Source organism: Bison bison, unplaced genomic scaffold, assembly GCF_000754665.1.
Source record: "Bison bison bison isolate TAMUID 2011002044 unplaced genomic scaffold, Bison_UMD1.0 scf7180017864471, whole genome shotgun sequence".
Classification (NCBI taxonomy): Eukaryota; Metazoa; Chordata; class Mammalia; order Artiodactyla; family Bovidae; genus Bison; species Bison bison.
This window is the reverse complement of record NW_011495032.1, coordinates 14622688-14637413: the sequence shown is the minus strand read 5'-3', so window position 1 is coordinate 14637413 and position 14726 is coordinate 14622688. Positions and strand designations below refer to the sequence as shown.

Here is a 14726-nt window from a genome sequence, read left to right as displayed (position 1 = left end):
TTATTCAAAAAGTTCCCATCTATATTACATGATAACTGTCCATAACAGGATTGGATGTTTTAACATCCCTGAATTTCAGTCTCTTTCATTTTATCTTGCATCTCCAATTACAAAAGTAAGAACTGGGCTGTTCTTCTTGTCATTATCAGTTACTTCTATCCCTTTGAAAATTAAAAACCAACACTACGGGCTTGACTGCAAGTACCCTTTAAATTTGGCCTCTTTCAGTGGACACCAGGCATTCTGAAGCCCATCGGTCTGTTCCAGGGCAAAGGCAAACAATACTTTCCATTACAATAACTTGTATCCAGGGGAAAAAAAAAACCAGGCATCTGCAGCATACGTAGCATAGCTGCCAGAGAAAAGTTTACTAGCTTTAGCCAATTGGAGGCTGTGGCCCTGGGCCAAATTAGCATGTTTCTCTCCGCCTCTAGATGAAGTCAGGAGTGAAATATGACATTGAACTTATTCTTAAAAAGGAAGAGGCACAGGAAAGAAAAGTTAAACCTGCAGGAAAGTGCCCTGTGCCAAGGAGAACGCAATTAGGAAGCTGTGTACATGCCTCTGAACCCTGAGTGGTTCTCAGTTCTGTATCCTTCGCCTCCCACTGGGTGGAGTAGGTCTTTTAAGAGCAGCTGGAATGCGATTCCCCTGATCAGTGTAGCCAGTTGTTGACTGTCTGAACCTCTGCCAGTCCTAGAGAGCGGTGCTCCGAGCTCAAACCAGAGGGCGAGGCTAGGCACCCCCTAACCACCAGTCCTTCTCACCGGGGCCAGAGGAAAGTGCCCATCTGTGCAGCAGCCATAGGGGAGGACGCTGTACAAGCTGAAAAGTTCCAGCACCCAGGTCCCAACATGCAGCCGGAGAAGGCGGCCAGCTCCAGTCCAGTGCCGTCCTCCACGCCGAGCCCCAGCCTGCATCTGGGGAGCACGGAGGAAGCCATCCGGGACAACTCGCAGGTGAACGCTGTCACGGTGCTCACGCTCCTGGACAAACTGGTGAACATGCTCGATGCCGTGCAGGAGAACCAGCATAAGATGGAGCAGCGGCAAATCAGCCTGGAGGGCTCGGTGAAGGGTATCCAGAACGACCTCACCAAGCTCTCCAAGTACCAGGCCTCCACCAGCAACACGGTGAGCAAGCTGCTGGAGAAGTCGCGCAAGGTTAGCGCGCACACGCGTGCCGTCAAGGAGCGCATGGAGAGGCAGAGCGCGCAGGTGAAGCGGCTGGAGAACAACCACGCCCAGCTCCTCCGGCGCAACCACTTCAAAGTGCTCATCTTCCAGGTCAGTGCCCCTGCTCTCCTCCCACCCAGCTGGGCCTCCTCGGCATCCAAGATTTCAGTCTGCTTGGCTCTCCCAGCCATTTGTACGTCTGTCCTGCCTGTCAGAGATCACACACACACACATGCACACACATACACAATGCATTGTCCTCTGCCTTGTGCAGGCGCCTGTGAAGTCTGCAAACGGGCGGTAGGAATTTCCCGGATAACTGCAGCCTGAACCCAAGGCCGGTGCCTCATGAGTTAGCAGGGTGGAGTCATTTGTCAAAAGCACGTGGATGCACTCCGTACAGGTTGGGAAGGTGAGCAGGTGCAGGCACCCTCGTCAAATTCATTTGTCTCTCTGCATTGTGAACGTGGGGCTCTGACTGCAGCTGTTAGTTGGACAGGGCAAATTAATTCAGCGGCTATTTATTAACTCTTTGTGGAAATGAGGGAATCGTGTAAGTTGTGTTTTTAAGCAACAAGTCAAATTTATAACTTTTTAAAGCATCCCTTTGTCCAAAGGTCACCAGTGTTTGGGGAACTAAGTACTGATGACTGATTCCATTAGAAATGAACTAGCCTCTTCCTATTATGACTTTTGGTCAAAGCAATCTTCTTGCGCTCTTTTCTAGCAAACAATGCACTAAAACTATAGAGCATAACTCTGCACACATGCTAGATATGCTTGTCATTACTCAGACCATAACTGTAAAGTAAAATAGTTACAAAGGCTAGTCCAGAATATTTTCTTCTTCAAATGGTTGCCTTGGAATAAAACGGCCACTTAATTTTTGTAATGCCTCAGTGATGCAATTAATGTAGCAAAAGGCTATTTGGGGACAGGGAGGTTGCGTGGGGCTGTTGTTCTGCCAAGTAGTGGGCATTTGTCAATCCAAGGGCAGCCCTGCCTAATGCTAGAAGCCCTTCCGCCCGGTGGAACCCAGCCAGTGCAGAGCCCAGGAAGCAACTGCCATCCCTGCCCCAGGGCTGTCTGGTTGTGACCATGTGAATAGGAGAGGATTTCAAAGCCATGGAGGGGAGAGGCTATAACCAACTGTTTGATTGTGAAAGGCACACAAGAAGAGCCTTCATCTCCCCAAAGAGATTTAGAAACTGGAATTTAAACCGAGGGAGCCTTCTTTTTCTAAATGAATCTGCTCTGCCAAGTCAGAACCTAGGCCCCCTTACTCCATAAAAGGGAAGACTCATCTCGCTGCTTTTTGTCCTCCCTAAACTACACTTGATGTTATAAAGCTTCAGGCAGCTGATGTCCTCCTATACGTTGCAGGCTTTTGCAGTCTGGAAATTTTTTAGCGTTTAATGCAAATGAAATAGCTTTTCATGCACCAGATGAACTGAAGAGAGATATGGTAACTGCGCCTTTCCCAAGACATACAAGATCCCTATGTTATTAGTCTAAAAGATATTATAAATCTCAACTCTCAAGGCATTTCTAAATTAAATACTGATCTCCAAACAAAACCAAACATGTACAGACCTGTTTAAATCTGAGTCATCAAAGGAAATTTCCCTCCTTCCAGTATGAATCAGAGAGATTATCTCTTGTCCTATCCCTCGGTGAAGGAGGAAAAACAAGAAATTATTTATCTAGTAGAGGAAATCACAATATGCTGGGATCAGTTTTTGTTTTGTTTTGCCACGGATGTTCTGTGGGTGCTGGAGGGAGGGGTGGGGGAAGATATGTAACTAAAAATTTCAAGGGAACTGTAAATATAACATTTGAAAAAAAAAAAAAAAAACTGTTGGAAACTTAAAGACATGCCCTGCTGGTGAAGCCCTGCCATGGTCTTTTTGTCACAGTGGATTGACAGGTGTGAAATTGCTGCCAGAAATTGTAGGAATTCTCCATATAGTGAGGATAAGGTGAAATGGGCTTAAGACCATTGTAGAGCCTACAAGAATCCAAAGCAGTGTGTTCGGCTCCATTCAGAGCCTCTTAGCAAACAGCACCCAAGGACATTTTCTAAAGAACAGTTTAGGAGACAAATGATTAGAGGCAAGGAACTGGACCTTTTTTAAGTCATGTAAGATCTTTTATTAGCCTAAAGTATTTCAGAAATATTAACTATCAGGACACTCACTGCAAACTGACCATTTTGAAAAAAACAAATATAAGTGAAGTCCTTCAATGGGAAACTTCCTCTTTCTGGACTATTTTTAAAGTAGGGGGTTTTAGAGTGGTAAATTATTATATCCATTACAGTTCTTATATTACTATATTCATTATGCCAATGGATATAATAATAAGTTGTGTTATAGAGTGGTCCAGTATAGGGGTTGAAAAAACATACATTTTGTCATATAGACACTGTTTCAATTCCTAGTTTCACTGCTGATCAATTATGTCCTCTTATGCACATTTTCTAGCTTTTCCCTCATCTATACATCTTATTAATATTTGAATATATTAATAAGATCAAAAGTATTTTGAGCTCTTAATAAGCCCTGCAGAATCTGCTAAGCATCTTTCTGTCGTTTATCTCAGTTGCCCCAATTTACAGATGAGGATGCTGAGATTCAGAGATGCTTACATCTTGTCTGAAGTTATTTAGTAAGCAGTGGTGAAGCTGGAATTTAACCTCATATTTAATTGATTCCAAAATGTGTGCTCTTAAATATTAATGTTTCTTCCCACATCTCTTTCTCATAGGGTGAGAAATAAGTGGATTAACATATTCAAAATGGTTAGTAACTGTGATGGTGTAAAGAGCTCAAAGAATAGAAGCTCTTCCTGGGTGGATTTGCATGGAGTGGCGGCTATACTTGTGCTGGTTAGAAATATGGCTTTTTAGTAAAAAATTGATCCCACCCTACCTAGGATCTGCAAACAGCCATGCTTTTGCTTTTTTATGTGCTATTTATTAAAAGCTACATACACACACACACATTCATTTACTCACTGCCACTTCTTGCCATACATTGTATAACAATTGCCTTGGTGAAATCGGTTACCACCAGAGGACAAGAAAGCAAAATCCTTTAAGAGCACAGGCCTCTGCCCAGAGGGCCTACTCTGCATACACCCTTCTAGTAGCTGCACGGTCTTCACCGTGCTGGGGCGTAGGGTAGATACTCTCTAGACCTGAAGAGTGAGGAGGGCAGAGACTGTACCAGGCACCACTTCGGGTCTTGAAATTGTTTCTCACTTTTGGTCTACTTGGCTCCTATGCTAGACTTTCCCTTCTTAAATCCATTGGTTTTCTGGTTTCAGACAAAAAAAAAAAAATTAATGTAAAAGCAAGAGTGAGGAAGAAAATCTGTCATCTGACCAGAACACATTCAGTCTTGTAGTGTTTAGAAGATTGTTTCCAGTTTGTGAAGTCCTGTTGTGTTGTCTAAAATCTGCTGGTGCCTTTTGGTTGGTTGATTTGTTGATCTACTAGATACTTATATATTAGCATTTTTTTTTTAATTCTGAAATTTTTCCTATTTAAAAAGTCATTTAAGTCTGCTGAACTTACAACATTGTTGTAGCTGTTAAGCCTCTCGTGCATTAGCAATTACTTCAAATTATAACCAGTAGAATCTAAAACTGGAGAAAATTCATCTCCTTTTGAGCAATAAAATAAACTGTAAAATTCCTGTTAAATTTAGCAGCTTCCCTTTTTATATTTTTTAAAAATAATAGCTTAAGATCTATGTTTGAATTCAAACTACTGTGACAGAAGCCAGTATAAATGAAATAAGACTCACTGGGGTTGCTGATCATAAAGCAAATGCTAAAGACTAATAAGGCTAATACTTTGCTTGTACGTGCATAGGTATCTTTTACTAAAAATAAAATCTGTACAGAAAATCGGTGAATTTACTGTTAAGAGGAAATTTTCTCCGTTGATTGAAGAGACTAGAATTTCACAGTAACTGGCCCTGAGGGTGTGATACTCACTTAAGGCCTCTTAAAGTTCTAGTAATGATTATTTGAAAAAGCAGTCTGGGAATGATTTCAAATCCAGGGAAAAAATGAGAGTACTCATGAACAATTTACACTTTCATCCACATAAAATTGTGAAATTGGGTGAAAAGAGTAGAAGTTAGATATTTACTATGACTATAATTCATGGAGAACCAAGCCTATTGATGTGTTCAAATATTCATCATTTGGGTTCCTTTGATAAGAACAGAATTTTAGAAAGGTGCTAAAATTATAACATCTTCAGACTATTTTAATTGATTTTTTTATAGACTATACTTCATCCAAAGCCACTGTTCTGAAAACCATTAATTTAGTACAGACTTAGAAGAAATGAACATATAGGTAATCAAAGCCACATTTATATGACAACTCACGATGTTTATATCACATTGATTAATATTCCAATAAGGGGATTTGGTTTTGATATGCTAATTATCCAGTGACCTTTAGTTGAGGAGATAAACAAAATACTAGTTTTTATGTTATAATTTACACTTACTGAATGCCAGCATTGTCTCGGGCATTTTAAACAAATAACTGATTGTTGTCAGTATTTCTTCAAAAAAATCATTACTTCTCTCATATATTAAAAGTCTAGATTCTCAGATGCAAGGCTTCCAAGTAAATGTTGCCCACTCTGTTGTTTTGTAATCTGTATCTATTTGAACAAATAATAAAAGTTCTCCAGTGCAACTCAGGTCCTACAGTTTTGATTCTTGAATGAAAACAAAAAAAAAAAGTTTGGCATTTGTACCTGTGAGATCACTCTTGCAATCTGTTAACAAGTTTTTTATGAGATTTAAGTTAATATCACAGAATCAAGTATTTTAGAGCTAGAAAGTGAAGTAGCTCAGTCGTGTCCAATACTTTGCAACCCTATGGACTGTAGCCCACCAGACTCCTCCATCCATGAAATTTTCTAGCCAAGAGTACTGCAGTGGGTTGCCATTTCCTTCCCCAGGGGATTTTCCCAACCCAGGGACCGAACCCGGGTCTCCCACATTGAGGGCAGATGTTTTATCATCTGAGCCACCAGCACCTCAATAATCATTTAGTTTAACCTCATTTTATATCAAAGGAGCAGAGGCCCTCAGAAACAAAGTGACTAGCAAGGTTTCATTTGATTAATAATATAAATTACAGTTGAATTATGAAATGAGTGAAAATAAATACTATAATCTCATTATGGCAAAGTTCATGTTTACTGGGTTTTCTACAAGAGCTTTTAAATAATTCAGTGTGATTTGTTTTTTGTTTTGTGGGTTTTTGTGTACAACAAAGAACACCTAACCAGTGTGATCTTAAAAAAGAATTGAACCCTTGATAACACTGAAAAATAATGAAACTTTTAAATCCTCGAGAATGTGAAAGACTGCTCAGGGATTATAACTAATGCATTTTATTCTTATGACTTGCTGATTCCACTGACAGCTGCCTTAGGGGTGCAGTTCTAATCAATGGCTTTATCCACTTGGCAATCTATACCTCCAGAAACACAAATCGGAGAAAACCATCAATGTGTAAAAGAGACCTATAAATCAGAATGTCAGGTGGGCATGATTCCATTTTAATAACTAGTATTTAGAGATTACTGGATAAAACATTCCATGGACACAAATTTATGGTCCTCATATCCCTCCAGGATGCCACCACATTTCTGTGGGAATGTAACCACCTTTGTTGTTTCCTAACAATGAGAATGATAAGTTAGTGACAGGAGAGCAAACTGCCTATGCAAGCTTTGACACTGTAGGCTTCCTTTTCTAACGCTAGTCATAGAATCTTCTCCTTTAACATTGTATATATCTATTTTTTATGTGCAAAGAGGCTTTGCTTCCATGAGCATCAACCCAAGAAATGCCCAGCATGTTTTCCAGTTTCTCTGTGTTGATATCTACATACAAGATGGAGACTATTAGTTAACAATAATTAATATGAACAGCAAACAAGAGAAACTGCAAGGAAAAATACCGCTTCTCAAGAGTTCTTTTCACTCCTTTTCTCTTTCATGGTATAAGCATGAAAACATTCAAATAATATTAATATTCATATATGTTAGAAGTGTGCTGAATGATGGCCCATTCCAGCATGCCTGTCTGGAGAATTCCATAGACAGAGGAACCTGGTGGGCTACAGTCCACGGGATCACAAAGAGTCGAACACAACTGAGTGACTAACACTTTTCACTTTTACATGATCCTTTAAAAGGTCAGAACCAGGAGCAGCTGCATCAGTGGGGCTACATACCTTTTCGCAAATAAATCTGCAAGGCAGTCAACTGCTACTGGAGGCCTCTACTGGGAAGAACTACCCATGGAAGCCACGCAACCCATAAGGGATTCTTAATGCCATATTAAGAAGTTACAAACCCTAAGTGAATATATAGGTAACTAGCATAGTTAAACCTTGACAGAATTGAGGATGATATTTGATCCTCTCCCTTGAAAGAGCCATCAATCTTAGAATATTTAAGAGAAAATAGATTAAAAACATTACAGCAGGAGTCTGAAGGGAGAAGTATCACCTCACCCATAGGCAGGTGAAATATCACGTGTTTCCATGAGGTATGTATGTTAAGGACTAAACAAGACAGGTGAGTGGGTAAGACTGGACACTCAGGGAACAATGCAATTACAGAGGAGCCACTGTCTGTAGTTCAAGTTGAATTTCCACCACTCTAACAGTTACTTGATAGTCAAATGCATCTATATATTTTATTGAAGAATAGAGATTTTGAAGAGTGTTAGCATTCTTTGGTTTCTAAACAAACATTATGGAAGTGTAAGACCTAATGTATTTAGATATTCACAAATTTCTGTGTGAAAGGAAAGGACTGACCTTCAGAACAGAACTATAAGAAGTCATAAAATAAACAGTGTCCAGTAGACATAACACAAAATACCGCTTGAGTAATTAAGGTGACAGCAGAAGCATAGCAGTTGGCCAAAAGACATATCTCACTTGTTTCCAGTTGCATAAAGACACATCCAACTCATTCTGGATTATGTCTGTATCTGCTGGGTTTACTTTCATAGTTGGCATCAAAGAGTTCTTATATAAATTTCCCCAGCATTGTATGAAAGAATTCAATTGGGTTTTCCACCTTTCCTCAACTGCCCTCATGCATGCAGTGTGATCTACCAACAGATGACTTCTGATTCACCTGATAATGGACTTTTCCCAAACCTGTCCTCAAAGGACACACAATAAGTGAGACAAAAGTCTAAGACTCAACAGTTAACTGTGCTTTTTTGACCATAAAATTTATACTGTATTAAAAATGAAATATTATTAGTTTAAGTCTTTTAGAAGTACAATTAATTTGTCCATCTTTTATGGAGGTTGAAGAAAGGGAAGTTATCAGAGAAATCTTTTGATTACCCTGAGATTATACTACACGAAATGTACTTCTTGCCTAGTAACCAAGGCTTATTTTTACAGTTTTCCACCTGACTTTCTGCCTTCTTCACTAAGGACTTTTAATAACATTTCACTGAGCTCTTGGTTTCTTCCTTTCCTGCAAGTAACTCCTGTCAAACCTTCCCAACCCTCTTGTCAAATCCCAGAAGTAATTTTGCTTCTGGACTAAGTATCAGAGCCCTAGCTATTTCTGTAGTCTGCTACTCATCCGCTGAGAATAAAATCCTTCCTTAAAAATGAAAACCATCGAGCCCCATAGGCCTGGTTCTTCTCTTTTCCCAGTGGCAGCAGCAGTCAGCAAACGTCCTTCCAGACACAGAGCTAAGTCCATTCTTTCATAGTGTCCGACAGAGGGGCAAGCTCCATCCTCAGTGCTCTCTTAGGAAGCCTCCTCACCCAACACACACTCATTCAACAGATAGCTGCTAGCTGTCAGGCACTACTCTAGTCACTGAGGCATAACAGTGAACAAGAGACAAAAGTTTCCACCCTCTCAGGGAATACACATCAACGAGAAAGAGACAAATCGAGACTTGTAACATGGCAGAGCTGCTCTCTGTAAAGGTCCATGTTATAAACGACTCATGGGAATCCCGAGCACCTTTCAGTTTCTTACTTTATTATACCGTGTTTCTGACACATTCTGTGATATTCAAAATGGGAGAGTGTGGAGAAAGCTCTGGGGAACAGAGTTTGTGATTTCTTCATTCTACCGAGGAGCCTCTTCAACCAGATGCCCCACTTTCTGCTCTACCCAAAACTTTGTTTCTAACCAACACATGGAAAGAACTCTGTTATGAGTATGTGTGTGTAAGGGGGAGACACGGGGCTATATCTTTTCGGAGAGTAATGAAATTATACTACTTGGTGGTTAATAAGGAGAGGGATTTTTTATTTTCTCTAGATTAAAACATAGTTCACTTAGTCTTTGTAGGGAGAAGGTAAAGGTATACACCCATAGAACATATTTGTGATCATAACCCCAGTTTTATTGACTTTTCAGTCAATCAAAATTGTCAAATGGGAAGGAAAGTTCTTACCATTAACATAAATTTTGCAAGAAGTTTAGCTCCCACATGGACTTATAAATTCGCTAAGCCAGTTATATTTCAAACTGAAAGTATACTGGACAGTCCACAATATAATAGGTAACACTGAGACTCGGCTTGCAAACCTGGCTGGCAGTGGGCTCTGGAGCCTGGCCCACCTCAGCATTCTTGCAGAACCCCTCACACACTTGGGAATGCAGTCTGAAAGCTGCTAATCTAGGTCAAATCCTCTTGCTCACATTTGGAAGAAACTGAGACCCACGGAGATTAAGCTATTTGCTGAAGGCCTCCCAGCAAGGATTGAGACTCAGGCCTCCTGCCACAAGTTCTGCCCACAGTGCCATTTCTCCCAGTGAAAATGTGAAGGCACCTTGCTGGCTGGCTCTCATTGTCCTATATTTAAAGAAAAGTATAAAAATCAAAGGGATTCCTCTGCTGTATGACCCAAGGCTGTCTGAATTCAAATCTCTTTGCTTTGCAATGCTGGAAAACCATCTCCCTTGCACTTTGGAGGCAAGTTTTCAGGCTCTGCTCCCTGCAGCCTAGTGAGAGGCAGATCCTTGTACACCTAGAAGCTGGCAAAAGAGGTGTGCTGGGAATAAGGGGAGGGGAACAGATTCCTGAGTTTCTCTGTTCACTCTAGGTGGGGGCTGAAGTATTCTTGCCCAAGGAGTGTCCTACTTAACAGATAGGCTTGATAAGCTATCTGGCAGCATGTGTCCCCCCAATGATTCCAGAAGGCCATAGTATATCACCTCTCCTTATAATGCTCACAAAGGACCTTCTAAACCACAAGGCTTCATGAGTTGGGTCCCCAGTAAGGCTGGACCTTCCGTCCTTGACTCCAAATTTATGTCATTAGAACAATTATGCATGCTTAGTCGCTTCAGTTGTGTCTGACCTTGCAACCCTATAGACTGTAGCCCGCCAGGCTCCTCTATCCTTGGGATCTCCAGGCAAGAATACTGGAGTGGGTTGCTTTGCTCTCCTCCAGGGGCTCTTCCCCACCCAGGGATCGAACCCGCATCTCTTATGTCTCCTGCATCGGCAAGCTGATTCTTTACCTCTAGTACCACCTGGGAAGCCCCATTAGAAAAAAACAGATATGAAGGTTGACTATACCTTTTCTTTTGACTTCTACTTGGGGAGAGAACCTGGTGTCTAACAAATGTTGGTGTCTAACATTTGAGGAAAAGATGGGGGCAGGGGCAAGAACTGGGAAGTCCTCACTTTTATCTTCTAATTTGACCTCCAGGCTCTTTTGCAGTGGGTTTTGGCAGGAATAGAGCCTGAGGGTAGGAGAGAGAGGCCCTTCTGAGTTCACAGTAACTTACTTTAGCTCCTTTATCTAGGCAGCTTCCTGGTCTATCTGCACCACAGCCCACTTCCCTCCCTGCCTGTCACTGATAGAGCCCTTGCCAGATGCCCTCATAATATTCCCAACAGGCAACCCTTGGCCTTACCCAGCCTGAGGCAGAATGACTTGATCAGTTTAGAATGAACCCTTCGTATTCTAGAAAGCTAACGCCACAGACATTGGGTTTCTGTCATGCCAAAAACACATAACACAGAAATTACAGCAGTTCAGGACTATTTGTGATATGCATTTTAACATGAAATCTACACTGCCCATCTTTTCAGGAAGAAAATGAGATCCCTGCCAGTGTGTTTGCAAAAGAGCCAGTTTCCAGCCCAGGGGAAGAGAAGGAGGGGGAGCACACTGACGAAAACAAGTCCCTGGAGGAAACTCTGCACACAGTGGATCTCTCGTCCGATGATGAATTGCCCCACGACGAGGAGGCCCTGGAAGACAGCGCAGAAGAAAAGATGGAAGAGAGCAGGGCAGAGAGAATAAAAAGATCCAGTCTCCGGAAAGTGGATAGTCTCAAAAAGGCATTTTCTCGCCAGAACATTGAGAAGAAGATGAACAAGCTGGGGACAAAGATCGTATCTGTAGAGAGGAGAGAGAAGATTAAGAAATCTCTCACTTCCAATCACCAGAAAATATCCTCAGGGAAAAGCTCCCCTTTCAAGGTCTCTCCTCTCACTTTTGGGCGAAAGAAAGTCCGAGAGGGAGAAAGCCCAGCAGAGAATGAGACCAAATCAGAAGACATGCCCAGCAGTGAGATGGCCAACGACTACGAGGAGAGCTCGTTTGCAGAGGGTCTTTCCGAAGCGTCCCTCACCAGTGCCCTTGTGGAAGGGAAGAGCATGGAGGGGGATGCTGGGACAGCGACCTCGAGAGGGAGTGACTCAGCCATGGACAGCAACGTCGACTTGACTATTGTGGAAGATGAAGAAGAGGAGTCAGTGGTCCTGGAACAGGCACAGCAGGTGCGCTATGCTGGAGACTATGTGCTAGCCTCCCATGAAGCAGAGCGTTCGGAGGAGGAGCCAGTGCAGCCAGCTGTGCTCCAGGTGGACCAGACTGCTTAAATGCACAGCCCTCTGTGAACCAGCTTGTGCTTTCAGTTAGGTGGGTGACCAGAGCCTAGAAGCAAACTCCTGCACATCTCCAGTACTCTCCACTCACACCATGTTACTGTCTAGGCAGTCATCACTTGCTCCACAATAGGCACACACACCATGACCAAGATTTACTATGAAGGCAGCCTGTCAGGGTCTATGCTTCTAATGTACCCTTGACTTCCATTTCTGTAGTTCCTCAAGACTGCCCAGAAGAAGAAATGGAGCAGTCATAAAACACTGATCAATGCGGCTAAGTCAGAATCACCAGAGGCTATGTAAGATACTAATTATGAAATATGATTCATTTTTTGTCATTCCATGAGCTTGCTGAACACTGCATCAATAATATATTGAATTTCCATAGAACTCTGTGAATCTATATTCAAGTGTGTGATTATATAATATACATATATATTTAAGCTAAAGAGATAACTATATTTCAGAAAGAAAACACTTTTCTTAGAAGAAAAAAGAAGAGAAAGTTCAGTTGGATATTCACATAGTAGAAACCACTGTTTATTGAAAATGAGGGTGAAATGAAATTGAAAGACATTCAGCTAATGAAGTAAGATATGTAGAAAAGCCAGGACTATTAGAAAACACTGAAGAGAAGTTGGAAAATAGGGAAATAGGAAACAAAGAATGCCAAAGAGAATGAAGACAGAAAGAAAAAAGCATGTGCTCAAAAGTAAAATATTTATGATACTAGTTCAAGTATTTCACTCCTTATATAACAATACTAAAGAAACTCATATATATTGGAATAGTATGTTATATCTTCACAATATTTTTATTTTCTAATATTTTCAAATAATGTAAAAAACATTTTACTATATTAAAGATGCATTTTTCCTTAATAAAAGACACTACAAGTACCTCTCTAAAGAAATTCAAAAGAATGTCTCTTTAACATTGGAATGAACATTAATCTTCAAACATAATACATACTGCTTTTCTTAGGAAGTTGAATCATACTATTCTTTATTGTTTTCAAATTTGAAATAATCCTTGCACTCCAAATGATGTAATGTAGGTTTATAAGCTGTTAGAAATCAACAGGGTGGTAAGGGAAGGATTCTAGTTTTCCTTTTTTTGTACATAACAGTAATTTCATTCCAGGTCATATTTTATTTATATATTTTCACAGAATATTAATATGTTTACTAACTTCTTGAAGTATGCTAGTGTTTATGTGTATGTGCATATTTACTCAGACAGGGTAGTTATTACTATTGCCTAACATTATACTAAAATATTGCTTTATTTTTAATTACAGAATGGTAATGTTTTAAGAAGACTATTATAGTTTAAAGACAGTTATATCAGAGAGCAGGTTTCCTACCTTTAGTATATACCACTCACTATTAGTAATCTTATAAATATAGATAATCTGAAACAGTGTTAACAAACTGTGCTTTGCCTTATAAAAGGAAGAGTATTAACAAATGTACTAATGGCATAACTGATACAGCTATGTCCTTATTTTATAATAATGTACCCCATATGTTATATTGTTGAACTAACAATGACTGTTGAAGAAGGCTAAATAAACCAAAAAATAAAAAGCATACAACAATGTCAGTTTCTTGGTGGAACAATTTTAAAACAAGGAGAAAGAACTGATTATTAACCTCTCTTCAAAATGTAGGCCATAATGTTGGTTGTTTCAGTCTTGATTTCATCTATTAACTCTGCTTTCTTTTTTCCCTGATCTCATTTAGAAATCCAAGACTCATTCTTCAAGTTTAACTTTCTTGACATCACCTTGCCAGCTCTGGAGAGCATCTGAATTTATTGTAGCAGCTGATGAATTTGATAGTTCTATCTGCATTTTTATTATTTTGTACCAGGACTTATAATACCTCAAATAGCCCTGCAAACATGAATGTGTTGAACTGTATGTATTGAACTGTACATTCAGTTTATTCACAGAGATACACCTTTGCTTTCTGCAATGCCATCCAGTTGGCTGAAGACTTAATTTCACTCAGGGTCCTAAACATGCCTGTTTAACCTTTATAAGTTGCTGTTACTTCTTGCAGCTGAGGAGCTGGGAGATCCAGAGCTAATGCAATATTTACATTTCCTTTTCAAAAATGCTTATGTCACTTGTTCCTAGAAACTATCTGCATGTCAGTGAAAAACTGCACTCAGGTATCTTTTTGGATTTGATTGACAGACATGTATTCTGTATTCCTCATTTGACGCATTAAAATCCTGATCAATAAAACAGAGGATCAGGAGAGATGAGTGTCGGAAAATACATTCTGTAGTGATTTAGAGACAGTACCAGTTGTGGAAATGAAAACTATTCTGTATTATTCTTGAATTATTTGCATACTGGTGGAGCTTCAAAGTCCTCAAATTAGTTATGTCTTCTTCACACCTATGCAATAACCCATTCCTAACATTGTGTCCAGAGCTCAAGAACTGGATTGGTTTTCCCCCAAGGATCGGTTATATGTTAATAAGCACTGAGATCCATATCTTAGAAATATAATTCAAGAATAAGAAGTGTCTATTACATGGATCCAGGCACTCTGGATCTAAGAGATCTAAGAGAAAAAAAAATGCAAAAAGGCAA

At 40.3% G+C, this 14726-nt stretch overlaps 1 protein-coding gene across 1 annotated transcript; it reads left to right on the top strand.

Moving 5' to 3' along the window:
- The first annotated feature begins 467 nt into the window (after positions 1-467).
- SDPR (serum deprivation response) lies at positions 468-13723 on the top strand. Its single transcript, XM_010860852.1, has 2 exons — positions 468-1286; positions 11315-13723. Exons 1-2 carry the CDS (start codon positions 855-857, stop codon positions 12107-12109), a joined length of 1227 nt encoding a protein of 408 aa, XP_010859154.1. The 5' UTR covers positions 468-854; the 3' UTR covers positions 12110-13723.
- Positions 13724-14726: the final 1003 nt, after the last annotated feature.